Raw genomic sequence first — 20204 nt, 5'->3', positions numbered from 1 at the left:
TAAATAGTAGAATATGCTTATTTGTTGTCTGATAGGATCTTTTCTGTCTTATTTTGTCTTTTTTAACTATTTTTGTTGTCTTTACTTTAGTGCTTTTAATGTTGATTTATTTTATTTTACAGCAATTTGGTTACTTTGAGGTATGTGAAATTGCTCTACAAATAAAGTTTTGATTGATTGATTTGATTGATTGATAATGGAGATAAAATCTATTTGGAAGTTGGTAGACTGGAGAGATTTTTATGCAAGAAAATAGTTCAACAAGTCACAATGCCTGTAGTGTTTTTGAATAAAGGCAAGTTTATTTGTATAGCACCCTTCATGAACAAGACAACTTCAAGTGCTTTACATGAAACATTAAAAGCATTACAGATTGTTTTTTTAAATCATAAAAGACAACACAATTAGCAAAAACATAATGATAAATTGTATGAAAATTAAAATCAAAGTTAATTAAAAGTTGATGTGCAGATTTCATGCATAGGCACATGTGAAAAGAAATGTTTTTTGTCTTGATTTAAAAGTATATAGTAAATATGAACCCTCAAATTATGTATTTGAGACGTCGTCAACTATTTGTATATTTTTTTGTGAAATAAGTTAAAACTAAGATTAATAAAGCGTTTGTGCTGCTTGCATTAGCCAGCACCCCAAATGCAAGGACTTTTCAAAAGAACTGTTTTATGTGGATGTAATGACTTAGGAAAGGATCATAAATATCTACAGCATGAGGAAAGCACCAAATTTAAGTTGAAATTCCACCAAAAGCACATCTTAAAACTAATGATTGGCTTTAAGAATATTTAAAAACACAAAATCCACAACCAGGTGTTTTTTCAAGATTAGTTGTTTCATATAACAGTCCTATCAATACTACGCACAAATGTATAAAAAAAACAAAAAAAACAAAAAAAAACAAATTAAAAGAAATGCTCTGAAAAGAAACTCAGAAACCGTGCTCAAAATGTATTCAATCATGATTTATTTTGTGCATCAACCTGTAGAACATTTACAGGAAAATGAATCAGCTAATGCAAAGTGGTTACAAAAATAAAGCACATTCTTACGTAAATATGACTTGACAGAATAACTACACTTTCTTTAGAAAACAAGGGGCTATGTTACTTGCATTTCTGATTTGACATTTCAATATTGGACTAATTTATCAAAAGAAAAAAAAGCACATTTAGAAAAAATATCTAACAGATTTTATAATTCCATTCAAATACTGCTCACGTGTATGTCACCCTTTACTTTACACGGGCTGTACATGATCTCTCAGTAGTTTCAAATGAGCTCACTTTGGGCCTCATATCTGACAAAAAAAACAGTAACAACTGAAACGATCGGACGAATACATAAACGTGGTTCTAGTAAATATACAATCATAGCAAATACCAACAAAGATTGCATTTTCAGCTTGCACTTACTGTAACCTTACAAATGTTTCATAATTTTGTTACAACTCTTGAGAAACCTGTAACCCTATTAAATCTTTCAAAAAGATTTATACCATCCAAAACTTATTGTGCAATACTCTGTAACAATGGGATAATGTTTGTAAGAGATTACATCAGTCATCTATAACTGTTTCAGTAAAACAAACAAACAAAAAAGCCGTTTTCATCTGTTTCCATCTTACTTTAGTGCATCAAAACATTACCTGGCATGCAGCCACAAACATCTGTTAGAGTGGAATGACTTCTGATGTAAACTATAGACAATGTTAAATATGGCAGTACCTCAATATTAACACTAGAATTTACTGGTTTAATAAAGAAAGAAAACACATAGTCCACTGACAAGACAGTGAGTTTCACAGGTTAATCTCAGCTGGAACTTTGCTTCATAACATCTTTAAATCGAGAACATAAACAAGGAATTATGTTAAAGACATGTTATGTAAATATGGTAGCTTATTATATCAAAGTTATGTACAAGATAAGAGAATATACTGTAATTAAAAAGACAAAAAGAAAAACGGATGGAAGTTGCTTGTGTGTTTCAAAATCGTCCTCTCGGCTCCTGGTAAAGAGGTAACGTGTTCAAAAAGGCAGTTGGGTTCTTTATAAAAAAGACAATCTCCCGCTTCCTGAATTACGCTATTGCCTTTGCCTCAGGTAGGAATGCTTCCCAAAACTTAATAAGCTGGAATAAAATCAGAGAAAGATGAACAAATGCTGTTAAACCGTGTTCAGACTGTAATAAAAGCTAATAATAACAACATGACAAACAGTAACAATTGTAATTTGACCAAAAAAAAAAAAAAAAAGGTAGTTTATCTGATATAGTTCAAGGATTACCCGTTGTTGAGACTGCAGCATCGCCTCCAAATATTTGATTATCTGGCTCTTGAAGTCCTTAGCCTTTTCTTTCTGCAAAGACAGAAGTGTTGGCATGTTTTGAGCTCTTTAGCGACATGAATGCCAGACTTTTTGGAAACACCACATTCCTCCATGGTGTATGACGAAGGGGATTTTTCTTGAATACAAAACTTACGATGCACCAGCAATCACTGAACCAGTTTTTTGTTTTTTTTTTGTTTTTTTAAGATGATCTTTTCCGGTTTTTAGTCTATGTAAGGATTATTTATTTATTATTGTTGTTCTATTTTACCTGTTTTATTTCTATCTGATTTTATCACTTTATTTCTTCAATATTTTATTCTTTCGCTCACTTTTATTATGCAGTTATTTAGTTTGTGTTCTTAGCTGGTTCCTTGTAGGTCTTAGTCTTGTTTGATCTTAAATTCTGTTACTCCAGTGTTTTCCTCATGGGGATCCACCATGCTGGGGGCCTTGCCTACTCAATTTGCCGGGTTGTTGCCATGGGGATGGCCTCTGGCAGGTTGGCCCTTGTATTGCAGCCATTTGGCTGTAGTACAGATCAGGGCCAACGCTGAGTCGTGGCCGCTCCAGTGATGATGCACCCTATGGTTATGGGTGGGCTGGCCCCCGGTGTGAGGGGAACCCCAGGATATCGTTTCCTCAGTCTGCCAAGTCAGATGTCATCTCTTTTATGTTGATTCCTTTACTTTTATTATTATTGTTGGTTAAAGAGACAGAAGATTACTATAGAAACTTTATCAGGCAACATGGGATTGGGGGTGTGCCAGTATATGTGTATGAATGATGATGTGTCTATTTGTTTTACTTGTCGTTTAAATATATGTAAAGCACTTTGAGCTGCTTCTTGAATGAAAGGTGCTCTACAAATAAACTTTGATTTGATTTGAACCAGAATCATCACATTTATCATGGACAGGACAAACATATTTCAGCGAAAATCTGTTATCAGCCTTTTATTCCTTCACATGAATGTGCTGCTGGGCTGAATTACATAAAGTAGCTGAGTTCCGTGTGCTGTTTTCCTCTATTAGATTATCATCCTGAAGATTTCAAAAGCTGCAATAACTGTGGCATAAAGACCTTCATTGTGAGACCAAACTGTTTCAGCTTGTGGCCTTCATCAGAACTACCTTCCTCCATAAGAACAATCCCATACACTGAAAATATGCCATTGCCCACAAGACTATTTAAAGATGTTTTGTCACATTTGTTCCAATGGCCTTGATTCCACAATAAAGTTTATTTTAATGCTGAAAGGACAGAAAATGGTGCAAAATATAATAAGTATGCTGTTAATTTGAGATTGTGCAAGGTACATACCTCAAATCTGAGAACCTCTTTACGTACAGTCATCCCAATCCGGTCAAAGTCTCTCTCATACTGAGTGACCCGTGCCTCCCACTGAGAACAAGCAGCAGGGGAAGACACAAAGATATATTAAGGCTCAACATTCTCCAACTTGTCTTTTTAATATAAAAACTTTACTCTTTAGTTTTCTCTTAAACAAACACATATATGTCAGATGCAACTTCTAAAGATGTGCAGTCACCTGCAGTGAGGCTAATAGTAAAAATCTACATAAATGTATCTAAATTAATGCATCTGTAAAAAACTGAAAAAATTGTAATAGTGGCAAAGATCAAAATGTCCTTTTTAAAAAAAAAAAAAAAAAAAAAAAAAATATATATATATATATATATATATATATATATATATATATATATATATATATATATATATATATATACGCACACACGTGTGTATGTATTTATAAACCTTCAAAAAAAGGCAACCATCAATGCGCATCAAATTTCTCAGTCTACAGGATTAATAAAGTATTTATCCTGTAGTAAAGTACAAAAGGTTCTGTGTCTGAATGAGATGACTTAATCAGAGTAAATTAATGTATATAAAACATGGACACAGCTCAGTCTTGACTGATTTGGCTGTTGAAACCTTTGGTATTTGGATCTGAAAGCGATGTAGAGAAAAACTGGGCAGTCGTTATAAAGAATCAGCTTCTTAACTGTGTATAATCAGTATTAAAAGAATATAATTTTCTTAGCATGACAACAGAAAGACTGAAGAAAATACAAGACAGTAGGGGGTGAAATGCAGTGTAGGGTTGTCTGGTAATAAAACACTTCAAACAATGGTGCATTTTCAAGCCTTCTTGTTATCAAAATGGTTGAGTTGAGTTTCAGCAGATAAACATTCACCTACACACAACCATTGTCATAAACATGCAAAATAGCTACAAATAAATATCCTTTTCCTTTCGTTATTAGACAGTAATCATCGCTTTTCCTCTATAAAATGAGTCAAACATGAGGGTCTGTGGGTATTCACTTGCTTTTAAAGCAACTGTCAGGTAGCCATTTAGCACCTTGTATGAGGATTCTTTATAACTAATAAGGTCAAATGAAGTTTTTTTTTTTTTTTTTTTTTTTGTGGTGGTCATCAGTCTCTTATTTTAATTTTGATCTAAAATAAAAAGTACACTCTTCTGTCTCTGCTGGTGTAATTATGTTCTTTAAGTTGCAGTCATCCTGTGGTCATTCATGTCTGTTACCTCAGTGATCTCTTCTTTAGCCTGCTGCAGTTTGTCGGGTTTGTTGGCCCACAACAGCTTGGCTTCAGCCTCTCTCTTCTTCTGGAGTGTGCTTTGAGCCTCCTGCCATCGTTGCCATGCTCGCATGCGTTGGTCAAAACACCCCTGTGGACATCCATTTCAAATTGGTTAACAGAGTATCATCACCTGAACACTACAATAACCAAATGGAGAACAGAATACAGTAAAACTGTTTGGTCACATTCAAATGAGCACTTTTTTAGCATTAGATCTGCTCGTCTTTAACTATGTATGCGGTAGCAAGTCTTACAATGTCTAATTCAATCACAGGTTTGCTGATTTACTGTGCTACCATACCTTCAAGTGAAAAGTTTAAAAATAGTTTATTTCTTTCAAAAATAACTTGGCCAGTCAGATGGACAAACTAATGATTTGTCTGATCTTGTGGCCGACTGATGCAGCAATTCCAAGCATCAGGCCTGTGGCATTAGTAAATAGATATGTCTATACAAATGATCCTGCAAACCACTAGTTGCTACACTTTCAAAGACATGTTTCTCTTGCAAATGAGACATGTCTCAATGGGACAACCAGAGAAATTTACTGATGGATTGATGATTTTACAGCAGCAATTCTTATGCAAAATATCCATGCAGCAACATGGAATTTTTTTTTTTTTTTTTCGCACAAAGGTTACCATTGGGTCTAAGGGTTGATTTATTTGCAATTAAGGCAAGAGGATTTGTTTTTGCTTCTGTCCTGATGTAATCAGGAAATTAGAAACTATTCAAACGTTTATTTTTTGTTTTTACTTTAACTACTTGTACCACCATCTGCTTACCCGCACAGCACCCAGCAGGCGGATGTAGTCGCCAAGCAGCTCTGCAAAGATGAAAAAGTCACTGGCTGCCTGCTCCTGATGCAGCTGCTCCATCTTGTCCTCCACTTCTGCCAACTGGGACAGGGCCCGCGACAGGGCGGTGTTGTCCTCAGAGTTTCCCAGCATGGCCATACTTTTGGCAAATATGGCCGTGTTCCCACACAACTCTGTTGTTGGGTGAGGAAACAGAAAATCTTCAGGCTACTGGTTTCATCCTAAAATACGAAGCGACCGGACTAAACTTTTTTCCTGAGAGGAAACATTTTTATTGGAAAAGCTCTGCAAACAAAAGTCAGGAAAGGGAGATGTAACTCACCCTTCCTGTGATTGACAAGGGAGTCGACCACAGCATGAAGCTTCCTCAGATGCTGCTCCTCATTCTCTACCTCCTGGAACTTGTCTTCAAACCACTGAGACAATGAAAAGAGAGCTAAGTATCAAAACCAATAATAATAATAATAATAATAATAATAATAATAATAAAAGTGAACTTGTTTTACTTGATTTTATTATATTACTATCAGATTAATTATAGTTATGTCCAATAATCAATCTATTAATATTGCTGCACTGAAACTATACAGTTTGATACATTCTGACATTAGTTATCAGGCTAATATAATCTAAATGTAATCCAAATTTTTGTCTTTATTCCCCCGAATGCTACAGTTTGATACATTCATTAATTAAATTGTTCATGTTATCTATTCTGATCAGAAAAGATTCATCCAACAGTGGATATGTAACAAAAATTACTGCAAATTTCCCAGAAGCAGAACAGATGTGTAACAGTAAACAGCTGGACCACAATGAAACCGTTCCTCCAGAATCCTCTTACAGTGTCAGACTCATTCATCTTGATCGTCATCTTGTTGACAGCATCCGAAGCCTTGTTGATCATTTTGAGGAAACCAGCTCCACTCAGTGCCTGGGTGTTCACGGCTCTGGGCAGCTAAAAATAAACACATAGCACAAAAGTTAGCTCTTAAATTGGCCTAGTAACAAATAGATCCTTCACTAAAATACAGCTAAATTCTGCATCCTTTCTGACTCCTAAACCTAAACACACTCTGGCACTTTTGGACACCTTATGTCAGAAAATACCCCTGCAGGGTGTCTTTATGTCCAGAAATCCTTACTTTCATCTCCAACGACTTCAAGTTCAAGTCAGACCAAATTCCTTTCACATCCATGTGGCAAGACAATATTTTACTTGTTCTGTACTTTGCTGATTAGGCTTTATGAGTTCTTTCTGTTTAACATTAATGGGACACACATTTATAATTCGTTTTATTTTATTTTTTCAAGTAAGAAGTTGGAATATCTGATTTCTCATATATTATTCACTTTGACCCCAAAGGTTTATGCAACTAATACTGTCCATGATGGAAGAAATATGACTTCATTTAGCCTCGCTTCCCAGCTGGCTGTTAAGCTCTGTGGTGGGTTTTAACAACTTGGGCCAGTTCAGCACATGACTCATGATGACATTACAGCAGTGGCCAGACTGGAAATGAAGGAAATTTTAAGTATCTTAGAGTGAAACGGCCATTTAAACACTCCAGTGTGTGCTGGTGTGAGTGCTCAGGTTATTTACAACATACAGTGTTATGCCATAAAAACAATACACTTCAGAGTTTAAGTACTATTAATGTTAAATGGGCCCCTTTAAACAGAAGTATAATGCAGGGCTGAAAAGCACACAGTGGTTTTTACTCTGTGGTATTTTAACCAAAAGAATGTCACAAACATTTGCTCTGGATTTTTAGGAATTTGTGTCAGCTTGTGGGAAAAAAAAGGTCAAACATTCCTCCTTTTAATACTCGATAACAAGACTATTATGCTTTAATACACAGCATATTACAACCAGACAATCTCTTCTAAACATAAAATACTCACATCTTCTCTCTCCAGGAACTCACGGACATCAGGATCTTGCAGTAAAAGAGGGTGAGACACCACTCTCTGAAGATATCTACAGAAATCAGTGGTATTATTATGGTATGACTAACAAATAACTATGTAACACTGACTCCAGGACAGAACATAAAATATCGCTATCTTAAAGATGGCCTAAATGTGAATAGTAGTGATCAAGTTGTTAATTATAGATATTAAAAAATATAAACATGCATTAATCCACCTGTCTAGAGCTGCTCTTCTTCTTTCGACAAACTCCACTGATGATGGGTCGTCCATTCCCACCTTCACCTTGGTCATTCCTATTGGTTAAAACATAAGTCATAAAGAAAACACAAAGATAAATAAAAAAGCCAATCATAAAAAACAGACATAAAGAGACATAGCTACCCACCTACAACACTTTTCTCAGGCGGGGGTGGAAGGATACAGCCATGCAGTGACTGTTTGACTGACAGCTTTTCATAAAGACCCAGGAAATCGCTGAAACGCCTCCTAACAGAGAACGTCCTACACTTGAACATAGGCAAGGATGTCTAGAGGAAAACCCAGGAAGATATAAGAACTATTCAGAAACAGAGTTGTGTTAAAATAAACCTTTAGGAATCAACATAGGCTTAAATACAGACCCTGGTTGACACTTTGTAGGCCACATATGCATTCATGCCATCACCTGAAATGGGCAGAAATATTGGGGAAATGTTACAGTCAAGAATGAATGAGATTTCCATCTGAAATTAGTACTGAAATATGATTAGTTTCTTCATTGAATGATAGCATTAAGCTACAGTGTTTTACACTATTTCCAAATGAAAACATCTGGATGACTGCAGATATCTGTGTGAAAGTTTCACTGAACTGACCAACTTTCTCAGGGTTGGTAACAGCAACATCCACGTCAAAACTATCCTTGGCCTCTTCTTCCTCCAACTATAACAAACAAAACACACGGATACCATCAGAAATGTGAAGGTGATCAAACAGCTTGAACTTCTGGCTGCCAAAGACACATCACTTGGCAAATACAGTGCGGCCAATTAAAAGTTTATATTCCATGAATATTTCCAGGTTCCTGGAATGTTTGGCTCAGACGTGGACTATACCTGCTCCAGGGAGGTGGGCTGCAGGGCTGCCGGGCTCTGAGAGAACAAGGAGGCGGGCTGAGAGCCAGAGGAAGTGGAAAGGTCTTTCTGAGCAGAACTGCCAGACTTGTCTGTGTCTGCCTGTGCCTCTGGAGAAGAAAAAAGTAAAAGAAGAAGAAGATGATAAAGATGTAAACCATCGGCATCATATATACATATACATTTATACATGAGCTGATGTCTCATCGCGCCGCCATCTTGGATGGGTCTCCCATGCGCCTCCAATGTATTTATTTGTACTGTGTAAGCCCAATCACAACAATAATTTCACAAATTTTTTTGTGATTTTTCTCACAGTTTGGTTTGTTACAAAGGACAGAGATATTGTTATGATACAGATCATTGTAAAATATGAAAAAAAAAAAACATGTTTTTATGCTAAAATATTTTTATATGCTATTTAATTAAGACATAAGGTAGCTACAATATAAATAAATGTAAAGGAATTTGATACTAACATGTTTGATTGTTTATTGATGCATTTGGATTTGTCTAATTTTATCTGGTCTAATAAATTATGATTCAGCCTTGTGAAATGTAATTCCACACAATCTGCTTAAAATATTTAGCAGGTTATTGCAACCGTATGCTGAACAAAATACGGGAATAGTTGCTGGCTTTCGCTTGACTACAGCGGCCTCTTTCTTTTATTTACATTTATCAATATAGAGAAGCAGTTTTACAAAGTCTGAAAATAAAGTATTGTATCAAACCTTTGCAATTCAAAAGTTACCCAGAAAAACATGCAGAGTGTTCCTGGATCCAAATGGTGATCTGGATCACCACCTAAATTAAATCAGTTCTTCCTTTTCACATTTCCAACAAGTCCTGGAAATTTCATGAAAATCCATCCATAACCTTTTTCCATAATCTTAAACACAAAACAGACAAACAAACAAAGCCGGTAAAAACATAACCTCCTTGGTGGAGGTAATTATGCTACCTTGTAAAACTCTTTTTGTGAAGCATCAATATCATATTTTTCCATAAACATCTCATAGGATTAAAATTTATCATTTGCATTTAGTAGATTATTCACTGTGTTAATATCATTTATCAACCAGTTATGTAGAAAAGTGTTTGTTTTTGTGTAATATATTCGTGTTGTTCCACAGAAAACCATTATGTGGGGAAACTACGTTGACTCTGCAGAAAGACTCAAAAGCGGAGACCCATCCAATATGGCGGCGACACTGGTTTAATCTCCAGCGTACAATGAGGCGTCTACGTATATATGATGTCTATGATGTAAACAACACAGCTTCATAGATAAACTAAAGCTAAGCCACAACTTCTATATAGAAACTATTGCAGCTTTATTTTTGTTCAGTACAAATTAGACTTTATCGGTTTACATCCTACAGATTCTTCTTTGCATTGGTTCATTTCATAAAATTGTACGTGTCCCACAATTACACTTTCCTTTGGTTTCTGTGTTGTTTCTGAAACTATAATCTGGTCTTTAATAGATCATAAATAAATGTCTCAGATGAGCACCACCATGTGACATATTGCAGGGTCATGATTTATTTAACAAAGCCATAATGTTGGGGCAATGTGTGAAAGTCTATACACCTTCATGTTTCAAAAGCTTGTAGAACGTCCTGTACGATATTATCAGTCTCACACATTGTTATTGGGGAACCTGGCCCATTCCTTTTTGTTAAACATTGTATCCAGTTATTGAAGTTTTCAGGCATTCATTCAATTCAGCTTTATATGAATAGCATTGCTTCAGTTCAGTGTCATCTCAGGGCACTTCACAGACACATTGATTCAAGCCAATCAATAATAAACAGCCCAGTTAAGGAAAACCAACAGATTGCATAGAAATTTTGCCTTTGATCTAATCCCTCATCCTGAGCATGCATGAGACGACAGTTTAGTTTAATTTATGCACTGCTTTCCTAACAGTTTAAGATTAATAGGCAACAGGATTTGCCTCTTTAAAACCTGCTTTTACAGACATGCTCACCCTTTCAGATAATCAGTAAATAAAGTATATTTAATTGACAGCACATGGCTCCAACTTACCCCCTTTATTTCCTATGGCTACAGAAAGAAAGTACTTAGTTTTTCACTCAGTGTTTCAGCAATTTGATTTTGCTTTTGCTAATCAAATATTGATATGAAATAACATGTCATGTGTTGTTGTTCGAGGCAGCATTTAATTCACTTTAAGACTTGGGAGACCAGTTTGTTTTTCTCAGTTATGCAAGTACTTGGAATAGAAAGGTCTGTTCCACTTAACTACTTGCATTAGGTTACTCTAGCATGATCTAAGCTTAACATAAACCATCTTTAAAGCACCCTGTCAAGGGCTGCAAAATTGTATGCAATCAAGGTTAATGCCAAAGAACTCACAGGAGTGTACCAACCTGCAAAGAGATCATTGTCATCATCAGATTGAACCCCGTTGGACTTGGCAGATGAAGCACTAGTCACCTCTTCACTGACCCGCTCTGGCTGAGAAACTCCTCGGCTAACAGAAGCCGGTACACTCTGCACACACAAGTTTAATGAGAGCCACACACACCAAAGACAAGTGGGGCTTACAAAAAAAACGGACCATGATGACTGGGAACAAACAAGGAACTGGTTAAGGGTGGGGAAATCGGGATTTTTTTTGCTGCACAATTTTAAAATCGATTTTTTTTTTTTTGTTGTTGTTAAAAATTGATTTTTTTTTTCCAAATAAAGAAAAATAATCCATTATAATTTTTTTGTAATTTTTATTGATTTTATTTATCTTTTTACTTGTCTTCTTGGGCATTATAGCAGCACAATGATGGTCTGGCTACTGTGCTGTTTTTTCCTGATTAAAATAAAATAAAATGATGAGGAAAAAAAAGATTTAAATATATATTTTTTTGTTTTTAATCTACAAATATCAGGAATATCGAAGAACAGTGAGAATCGCAATTTAAATCGAATCGGCACCCAAAAAATCAAATCAAATCGGGACAAAAGCATATCGTCACAGCCCTAGAACTGGTTGAGTAACGTGAGACAGATTAATAAAGAAATACAAACATTTTTAAGTGACAAATATTAGAAGAATGTGTTTAATTAGACAGCAAAGCAAGAGGGCCTCTAAATGAAGTTAATCACCACGATGAAACACCAAGCTCAAAACAACGCGAAAACTTACAAGTAACTGCTCAAAACTGCTACAAATGTATAATTAAAATTAGTGTTACAGAAGGTTAAAAAGCTATACGGTTCATATTAAAACAAATCATGTTTTTCTTGATTGTTAATCAGAGGTTTTGAGCTATTTCGGATGTCATGACTGCAGGTCAGATCAGATAAAGAGACGGACTTCCAGGCTCTGACTCGCCCACAAAAATTCACAGCTAATGAGGAAAATTAGCTGCGACAGAGCTGGAAACTTACGTTATTAACGAAAATATCCTCTCCTTCGTCGCTGTCCCCATTTTCCATGTCAGCTAAACAGGGTTCTGAATCCTCAGTGGCAGGAAAAGGAGGGGGGTTTCGATCCGAGCTGGCCGCCATATTCCGTGTTGTGAGAGAAACTGACGTCCCTGCCCGGAAGTGACGTTGTCTGGGAATGGCTGCAGCGGCCCCTACTGGTCAACCTAATGGTATTACAGCCGCGTGTTTTGTATTAGTCACGTTTAATTGTGTTATCTGTTTTCACAAACTTTGAAAAATATTTGTCTGGGAAAAAACCCTTCTGTGTATCCGCATAGCGGTTTAATTTATAGTTAATATAGAATGATATTATTCCATATGGTCTCCTCTCTGCATTATATACATTTACATTAAGATTTGTAAGACTTCTTAATGAATGCCTATAACAGTCTCTTTCTCTCGCTGCCCAGATCAGGCAGCCAGCAGGTGTGTGTTAGAGGTTTCTCAAGTTCAGTCTTTCATTACCACTTTTCACTTAACCCTTTAGATTTTTTTTGTTAAGGCATATTGTAAACGACAATAAACCAATTATATAGTGAGAAAAAAGTGAGTATGTGAGTATGAACTATGACTATGTTTCTGGCATTTATATTTTTCAGTGTTTACTGAATCTTTTTTACCTAATGCTGTTTTCATGGTGGAAAAAAAACCAATCATTTCAGGATAATTCAAATCCAACAACTTAAAAGCACTTATTTTGGCCTATTCATGCATTTTTATGTTGATGCTCTGAGCAAATCAAGTGAATTCTAAATACAATTTGTCTTCCAAGACCAAATGTTTACATAACTAGCCAGAGAAGCACAGATTTACAGCACAGAATAGATAATCTGGCAATGAATAACAAAATGCCTCTTCTATTTAATGGAAGTCTACTAGAATTCATCATCCATAAACTGACCTTACCTTTGTTTAGACTGACAAGAAATGGATGTCGAATGAGGGGAAAGTAAACAAAAGTCTCCTTATATCCAATTTATTCAGCAAACTTACCATTTCTTCTTCTACGCTGACCTTGACTTGGTGAATGGGACGGTGTACATGGATTGAAATTTACATTTAATAAAAATGAATGTCAAAAAGATTAATCTGTGATCCCGATATCCGAATGAAAAGAAAAAAAAAAAGTTAGACTTTTAGATAAAACCCCTAAAATTAATTTTCATAGTGTAGCGAGTGAAAGCCAGCTTAAAGGTATGACTTTCCAATCCAATTCTGCATTGTAAGATTGGATAGTTTATAGCTTATGTTATGGTTTATACATACATTTTTCAGTTTAATACTCAGGTCATGGAATTGTTGACAACCTGATGGCAAGTGAACACTAGCATCTGTGAACCAGAGAGACTTTTAGTTTAAAACCTTAAGGGCAAGAAGTTCTAAATCAGGGGTGTCCAAAGTCGGTCCTTGAGGGCCGCTGTCCTGCAGGTTTCCCATGTATTCCTGTTCCAATACATCTAGCTTCCACTAAATGGATCAAACAGCCAATGACGTGCACAACTGATTAAGCTCTACTACTAATTAATTTGAATCAGGTGTGTCTGAGCAGGGATACATAGAAAACCTGCAGGATTCTGACCCTCGAGGACCGGAGCTGGACACCTCTGCTCTAAATGAAAGTTAACTTTAATAATTGGAAACTGAATTATTTACAGCAGGCTTTAAAAAGCAGCCTTGACTGTTTTACATAATTATTTATGCCATTTCATTGATAATCTAAAAGGTAAAAAAAAAAAGGCTTCACACATCCAGCCTGATAATTGGCCTCTTTTTTAGCCTTAAAAAATTAAATGAATGAACTGCTCAGTCACTTCAGCCTCTCTGGACTTTTTCCACTTCTCCAGTATTGCAGCCTAACTGTGCAGACTGTCTTTCTGCAAATGAATGTGTGAAATACTGCAATGCTTTTAAAACAAAATAAAAACCATCGAACATTTCACGCAAACATGCCCATATTTGGGTGTGATTCAGTGAGCCAACAAATAAATCCAGATAAAGGCATACCAAGAAAAGTCTGCCCGATAAATGCATCATCATATACTCTGAGAGCCGCTGTTAAAAAGCCACTGATGAGCACCAAGCAGACATTGTGAAGCTGTTTTTGTCCACGAACTCCTGAGAAGCATGCAGGATGCCTTGCCATTAATTCCCACTTGGAGAAACATGTGCAGTGAGTTCAGAAATGCATGAAGATTTTTATTTAAACAATTTTATTCCCTGATGAATGCTGTGGTGCACTGGATAGTCCAGATGGACAGAGTTCAGAATGACTGATGGATGGCCAGTCACCATGTCCCAACAAGGCTGTGGCATCAGTGAGGTTATGATGGAGTGATGTTTTGAGCTTGAATTCTGTTCTATTCTATTCTACAGTCATTTAGCAGACACTTTTATCCAAAGCGACGTACATATATACCCAGATAGGCACATCGGGGGGCAACTTGGGGTTCAGTGTCACAAGGACACTTTGGCACGCAGTCAGGGGAAGCCTGGAAGCGACCCCCCCAACTTTTGAGTTGAATATTGAGGAGTGAGATTGTAGCTTCCTTTAGGAGGAATGGGTGTGGCAAAATTTCCTTTGTAAAATACAGGCAGACCATTTCCTACCATGGTATAAAAGGTGGAACTGTACCTTCATTTTCATGCAAGACAACGCACCATTCCATGCTGTAAAAAGCACTGACTCTTTGGCTGCTATGGATGTAAAGAAAGATAAACTCATGACTTCTCTGGCAATTAAAATGTACTTTTAGCCAGAAACCATCTGTGGAGATGAGTTGTTATGGTGATATCAAAGTAGGGTTTCTAAAGTAACATGAAACTTAAATTCTCTTTTTTTTGTTTTGTTTTTAGAAAAATGATCCTCTGTATAATACAAATATATTACAGTTGTGCATTTTCAGTTCTTTTACAGCCCATTTAATGTTTTGCATAATGACTGGGAACACTGTATTTAGAGTAACTAGAAAAAAAAGCAACTTTCACCATTGATAGTTTTGTTCAAAAGTGTTGATTATTATATAAGCTAATGTAATTCGAGACGATTGAAGAAATTGCATTCACTGTCTTTTGCACCGATTACTTACTACTTACTGAGAAATGAACAACAACAGCATATGCATCATAATTTGGAACACGGTATGATGACTGATAAAAACCATATTATTTCCTGTTGGTTGCATCTGATGAAAAGAAGACGAGCAGAAACATTTACTGTGTTAGTATTCATAAGAGTTTGTATACACAATGTATAGGAGCACCAATAAAAAAAAAAAAGAAAAAACATTTTTTTCTGAACATTTTTTGAAGATTTTTTAAAAAGCCACAGATTCTTCTTCTTCTACAGAAAGCAAAGAAAGCTCTGTACATGAACAAGCAGAACAACAGAATTCCTCATCATGAGCTGCTGAGTCAAACAACTCAGCCGCTCTATTCATATCATCTCTGAAGCAAAAAAAAACAAAAAAAAAACAAAAAAAAAAACAAAGAAAAAAAACCCATAAAAAATAAAACCAGCTGCCTGCTGCTTACCTAGGACACTACGTTACACAAACAGCTCTTGATATTTAAAACACAAGATATGTAAGAAATGTACTTTCCAAAAACTGTGAAAAAGTGCAATACAGGTTCAACTGTTTACAACTCAATAGATCATTTCCCAAATGGAGTCCGGTCCTTTTTCTCCCACCTTTGTTTTGTACTCATGTTCACCCCCGAAACTTGTTCCTTGTTTGTCTCCATAGTTAAAATCTCTTACAGTTATACTGACATTCATGACGATGTACATTTATGAGAAACATGGTATTCACAAAAGTAGAGCAAATTACTATGATTGCAAATGACAAATTTCTTTGGGTAAGAGGGTAATGAAAAACTAGTTTTTTTAGATGAACTTTTTTTTTTTTTCCTTTTTACAGCAGATTTGTGTACAGAACAAGCTTCGTGGTTTTTTTTTTTTCTTCATACAAAACCTACTATGTAAAAAAATCTGGGAGTCCCCCCTTCAAAAGGCCAACATCTTTGCATCTTATAAGATTTGTAAAAGAACCACAGTGTGGCGTCTGATGAAGAATAGCAAACAGCAAAACACATCCCCGTTGCAGGAAAATGCCCACGTGGTTCAGCAGAACAGATGTCTGAAACCAAATATTGGTTCTTTTTTTTTTTGGAAACACACGCATACAATCGAACATCTCGTATAAAAGATAACTTGTCAGGTGTAGCTGATTGATTTGTTTCTTTTAGGAAGGGGTGGGGTCAGCGTCCTGAGTCCGAGGTACTCCCTGACCTGTGAGGAGGTACTGTCATTTCCCGCAAAACGATGCGGAAGCTGCCACTGAAGCGAGCGACAGCGCGACGCTGAGTCTTCTCCACGCTCCAACATACAAACACGTTGGTAAGGCTTTTAAAAACGGAGCTCCCACGACGAACGGAAAGACTGAAAACTATTTAAATGTACAAAGTGGGCAAGAAAATGCCAGAGAAGAATGTACTGTAGAAACGCATCGGGCTTCTCTCCCCTGTTGTTACAGATATGAAAACTGAGATTCGGAACTCATCTGGAATCCCACTTTCATCCCAAATAATAAAAATGAAACTATGGGAAATATCAAAAGAATGAGGCAGCTTGAAGGAAATAAAGAAATATATGTACATGCTCTTAAGGATATGTGTGTAAAAAAATAATACAATAACATAGAAAATAATAAAAAGTCATGGCACAATATATGACACAATGGGGGGGGGGGGAGATAAGGGGAAAAAAATGAAGCTGTAAAAAGAGGGGCTGATATCCATTGCTCACTTCACTGAAACGGCCCAATAGATATACAAAATGCACAAAGAAAAACACTAATCAAACAAACACTGTGTGTAGACTGTGCTGCATGAGCACCAACATCAAAACAGGCATATTTTTGGACACCCTCCTTTTGACTAGACATTGAATCAACCATCTTGAGTGAGCGTTCCGACGCTGATGCCTACCGTACAGATTTTTGCTGAGGAAATAAAATTCACAATCTTCTGGTTGAAAGCGACCGACGTGTTAAAAGTTCTTTGTCTCTGAGAATGATTCTTCATATAAAGATGAAGCGTCTCATTTTTCATCCCTCTGATGGCGATCTCCTTTCTGAGACTGAGCAAGGTGAGCCGTAAAAGTTCCTAAGTTTCAGTCTGGAGGTTCTCTTTATCTTTTTGTTTCTCTCTCTCTGTCCAGGGGGGGTGGGGGTGGGGGGTCGTAAGAGTTTCCATGGGCACAAGAGGCCATTTTAGTGTCCAGTGGCCTCTGGCTCCAGAAGGTTTACGTTTGGCTGTGTTTTGTTTTGTTTGTCGTGAGAGTTGTGTGGCCGTCTGTGTGTGTGCATGTGTGGATGACAGAGGAAGTGTGTCTGTGTGCACGCGCTGTGGCGAGTGCGTGCTCATGGCGCTGTGGTGATGGCGTTCAGGTCCTTCATCAGGCCCTCGAGATGGGCCATCTCCTCGGTCAGCTCATCGGGCTCATAGCTCTGAGGGAGAGGAACAGGGTTACTGCGAGGGGCGGGGGAGGGACATGGGGGGAGGGAGGCAAGCACCTGGAAGGAGGGAAGGAAAAGAGGAGAAGAGAGGAAAGGAGAGGAGCAGAGTTTCAGTCAGGAATCGCTCACAGAGGACGAGGGGAGTCGTATGGGTGGGGTGATGCGACATGGAGAATGGGTCAGTGAGACTGAAGCATCAGAAATGCGAAAAGAAAAAGCAAACAAATGCAAACAGGCAGCAGACGAAAGCAAAACATCGACAACCAACAGCCAATCAAAGACGGGATGTGGAGGCAATTAAAAAAAGACCAGACGGTTAAAATGAAATCATTCCAGTTACGGGGTTTGTTAAGATCAGTTGTTAAAAGTCAGATTAATAAAGGATCAAAAGGCAGCCAGCAATGCCATGAAATGAAAAAAATGGTGAGATTGAAATTTGACAGAATAAAAAAAGGGAGAAAGAGCAAACAGAAAATGTGGTTACTAAATAAATCCAGTTGGAAGTCCCAGTATAATCTAGAGCCCAAAGAAAACCTGACATGGATCTGGTATGTGTGATGTGCGACTGGTCCAATTTAAAGTCAACACTGAACGAATATGATATATTTCCAACCAGCAGATCCTAACAAGACTCCTCATTATCTGCCAGCGAGGGACGCCATACTCACGCTGTCTACATCCTCCAGCATCTTGCTGGTCTCCGGCACGTCGGGGGCATTGGGCACAGTGACTATCATTGGTGTTCGTGTCCTTCCTAGAGTTCCAATGGAAGCTGTTTTTACGATGTGAGGATGAGTGGGAGGCACTAGGTGAGGAAAAAAAGCCACAAAAATTCCAGTCAGTGAAGGCAACACTTAACTTTATGGTAAATAGTTTATTATCCTCTTCTCCCTTTTACAGTTCAATGATTTAAATTGCAAAGAAATTAATGTGAATTTTAAACATGAGGATGAAAAATTGCTTCGAACTAGTTTGAGACTATGATGGAAATCTGATGTTGTGATCTTTTGCTCACCAGTCTGAGCGAGCAGCGGCGTGCTGGGCAAGGCAGGCGACTCGTATGATGGATGGCTGGAGGGTGGGATTGCGGGTACGGCGAAGCTCTTCAGTGGGTGAGCGTGGGCGTGCGGATGGGCTGAACGGTGTGGGGGCAGGTTGCTGGAGTAGCTGACCTCCTCCTCTGTTGTGGTGGAGCCGTGGTAGCTGCCCTCGGGGTCAGCCAGAATCTCAGAGGGGCAGGAAGCCTGGGAGGAGGTGGTGGCTGGAGGGAGGGGCTCCGAGCTGGGGGTGTTCCTCACAGACTCTGGAAAGGAGGCAGGTGGAGTAAGGAGATAAACTGGGCCAGCTTCATGCAGTCGTTAGAAATACTGCAGTGTTATATAGACATGCACTACCAGTCAAAAGTGTGGACACGCTTTACCATTGGATTTAATGGAAAGTGTGTCCAAACATTTGACTGGGAGTGTATATTTTCTGGATAAAATGAGCAATCTAAATGCTTCAGCTTGGACTCTGGTATTCCATAGTCTACAAACCAGATGACTTATCAGTAGCATAATCCTCAGACTAGCAGCTCCTTTATACACACAAACTGATTTTTTATCCATATGAACAACATACTGGAATTAAAATGACGACAGTATCTCTTTTTAAAATCTCTTTTTTGAGCCCTAAATTCAGAAATGATGGTTATGTTTAAAAAGACCAACTTAGTAAGCAACGACCTTGTATTCATGGCCATAACATCCAGATTTCTGGGCAAAAGTGGGAAAGGTTTTGTAAAATCTTCATTTCAGCCACAGCGATGAAGAGTAACCTTGGATGTTTTTACATCATTTCAATACATTTATTCAGTGGATTCCAGGTAAAAATTTAAAGTCCAACAAATCTGAAAAACTCCCTTTTTACTTCTCTGAAACAATAACCTTCCCATGTGCAACATGTAATTTGATTAAAATCACAGGATATTTCAGCATTTAATAAGTATAATTACTAACAAAACACTATCCTTAAAATAATCCGTCTTCTGTCTGACACTTAGGGAGGCAAAATGCGGTTTTTGGTGCAGATAAAGTCAAAGACTAGCTATAATAAATTAAAATACTGACCAGAATATTTAAAAAAAAAAAAAAAAAAAAAGCCCTTCCTCACGAAATTCTTTTAAATTCAATTTTCAGTCATGACATTACCATTCATTGCCTCTTATCAGTGGTTACTTTTCTTTTCTGCATTTATACTAAGGGGACCAGAGTTGAGTTTGCTGAAAAGAGGAGACCTGAGTAGAAAAGTGGTGCTGTTGTTGACTGAATTAACTGTTAACTGAGGGCAGTCATCGGTGTTCACTTTCAGAGAGTGCTACATCTGCTCTTTCTCTGCAGTTTCTGCACAAAC

The 20204-nt window shown here is 37.2% G+C and overlaps 2 protein-coding genes across 2 annotated transcripts in view; both read right to left on the bottom strand.

Annotated features, from left to right (window-relative positions):
- Positions 1 to 1042: 1042 nt before the first annotated feature.
- On the bottom strand, positions 1043 to 12378 carry LOC306757153 (sorting nexin-1-like; the record flags this gene model as incomplete). Its single annotated transcript, XM_079242117.1, has 15 exons — positions 1043 to 2148; positions 2304 to 2375; positions 3669 to 3749; positions 4921 to 5064; positions 5762 to 5967; positions 6117 to 6210; positions 6639 to 6752; positions 7700 to 7775; positions 7944 to 8022; positions 8115 to 8256; positions 8350 to 8393; positions 8584 to 8650; positions 8824 to 8951; positions 11241 to 11364; positions 12259 to 12378. 15 exons carry the CDS (start codon positions 12376 to 12378, stop codon positions 2098 to 2100), a joined length of 1542 nt encoding a protein of 513 aa, XP_079098243.1. The 3' UTR covers positions 1043 to 2097.
- A 4146-nt stretch (positions 12379 to 16524) lies between these two features.
- The window catches only part of neo1a (neogenin 1a), a gene marked incomplete at its 5' end in the record, with an annotated part of 184754 nt that continues 181074 nt past the window's right edge, over positions 16525 to 20204 (bottom strand). Inside the window, 3 exons of the mRNA XM_079253663.1 lie at positions 16525 to 17870; positions 18482 to 18618; positions 18829 to 19116. Of these exons, the coding sequence (XP_079109789.1) occupies positions 17718 to 17870; positions 18482 to 18618; positions 18829 to 19116 (578 nt within the window). The 3' untranslated portion in view covers positions 16525 to 17717. The remainder of the gene's footprint in view (positions 17871 to 18481; positions 18619 to 18828; positions 19117 to 20204) is intronic.

Source organism: Telmatherina bonti (assembly GCF_933228915.1).
Source record: "Telmatherina bonti genome assembly, chromosome: 1".
In the NCBI taxonomy this organism is placed as follows: domain Eukaryota; kingdom Metazoa; phylum Chordata; class Actinopteri; order Atheriniformes; family Telmatherinidae; genus Telmatherina; species Telmatherina bonti.
The sequence above is the reverse complement of the archived record's forward strand: the minus strand, read 5'-3'. Positions and strand labels throughout refer to the sequence as shown.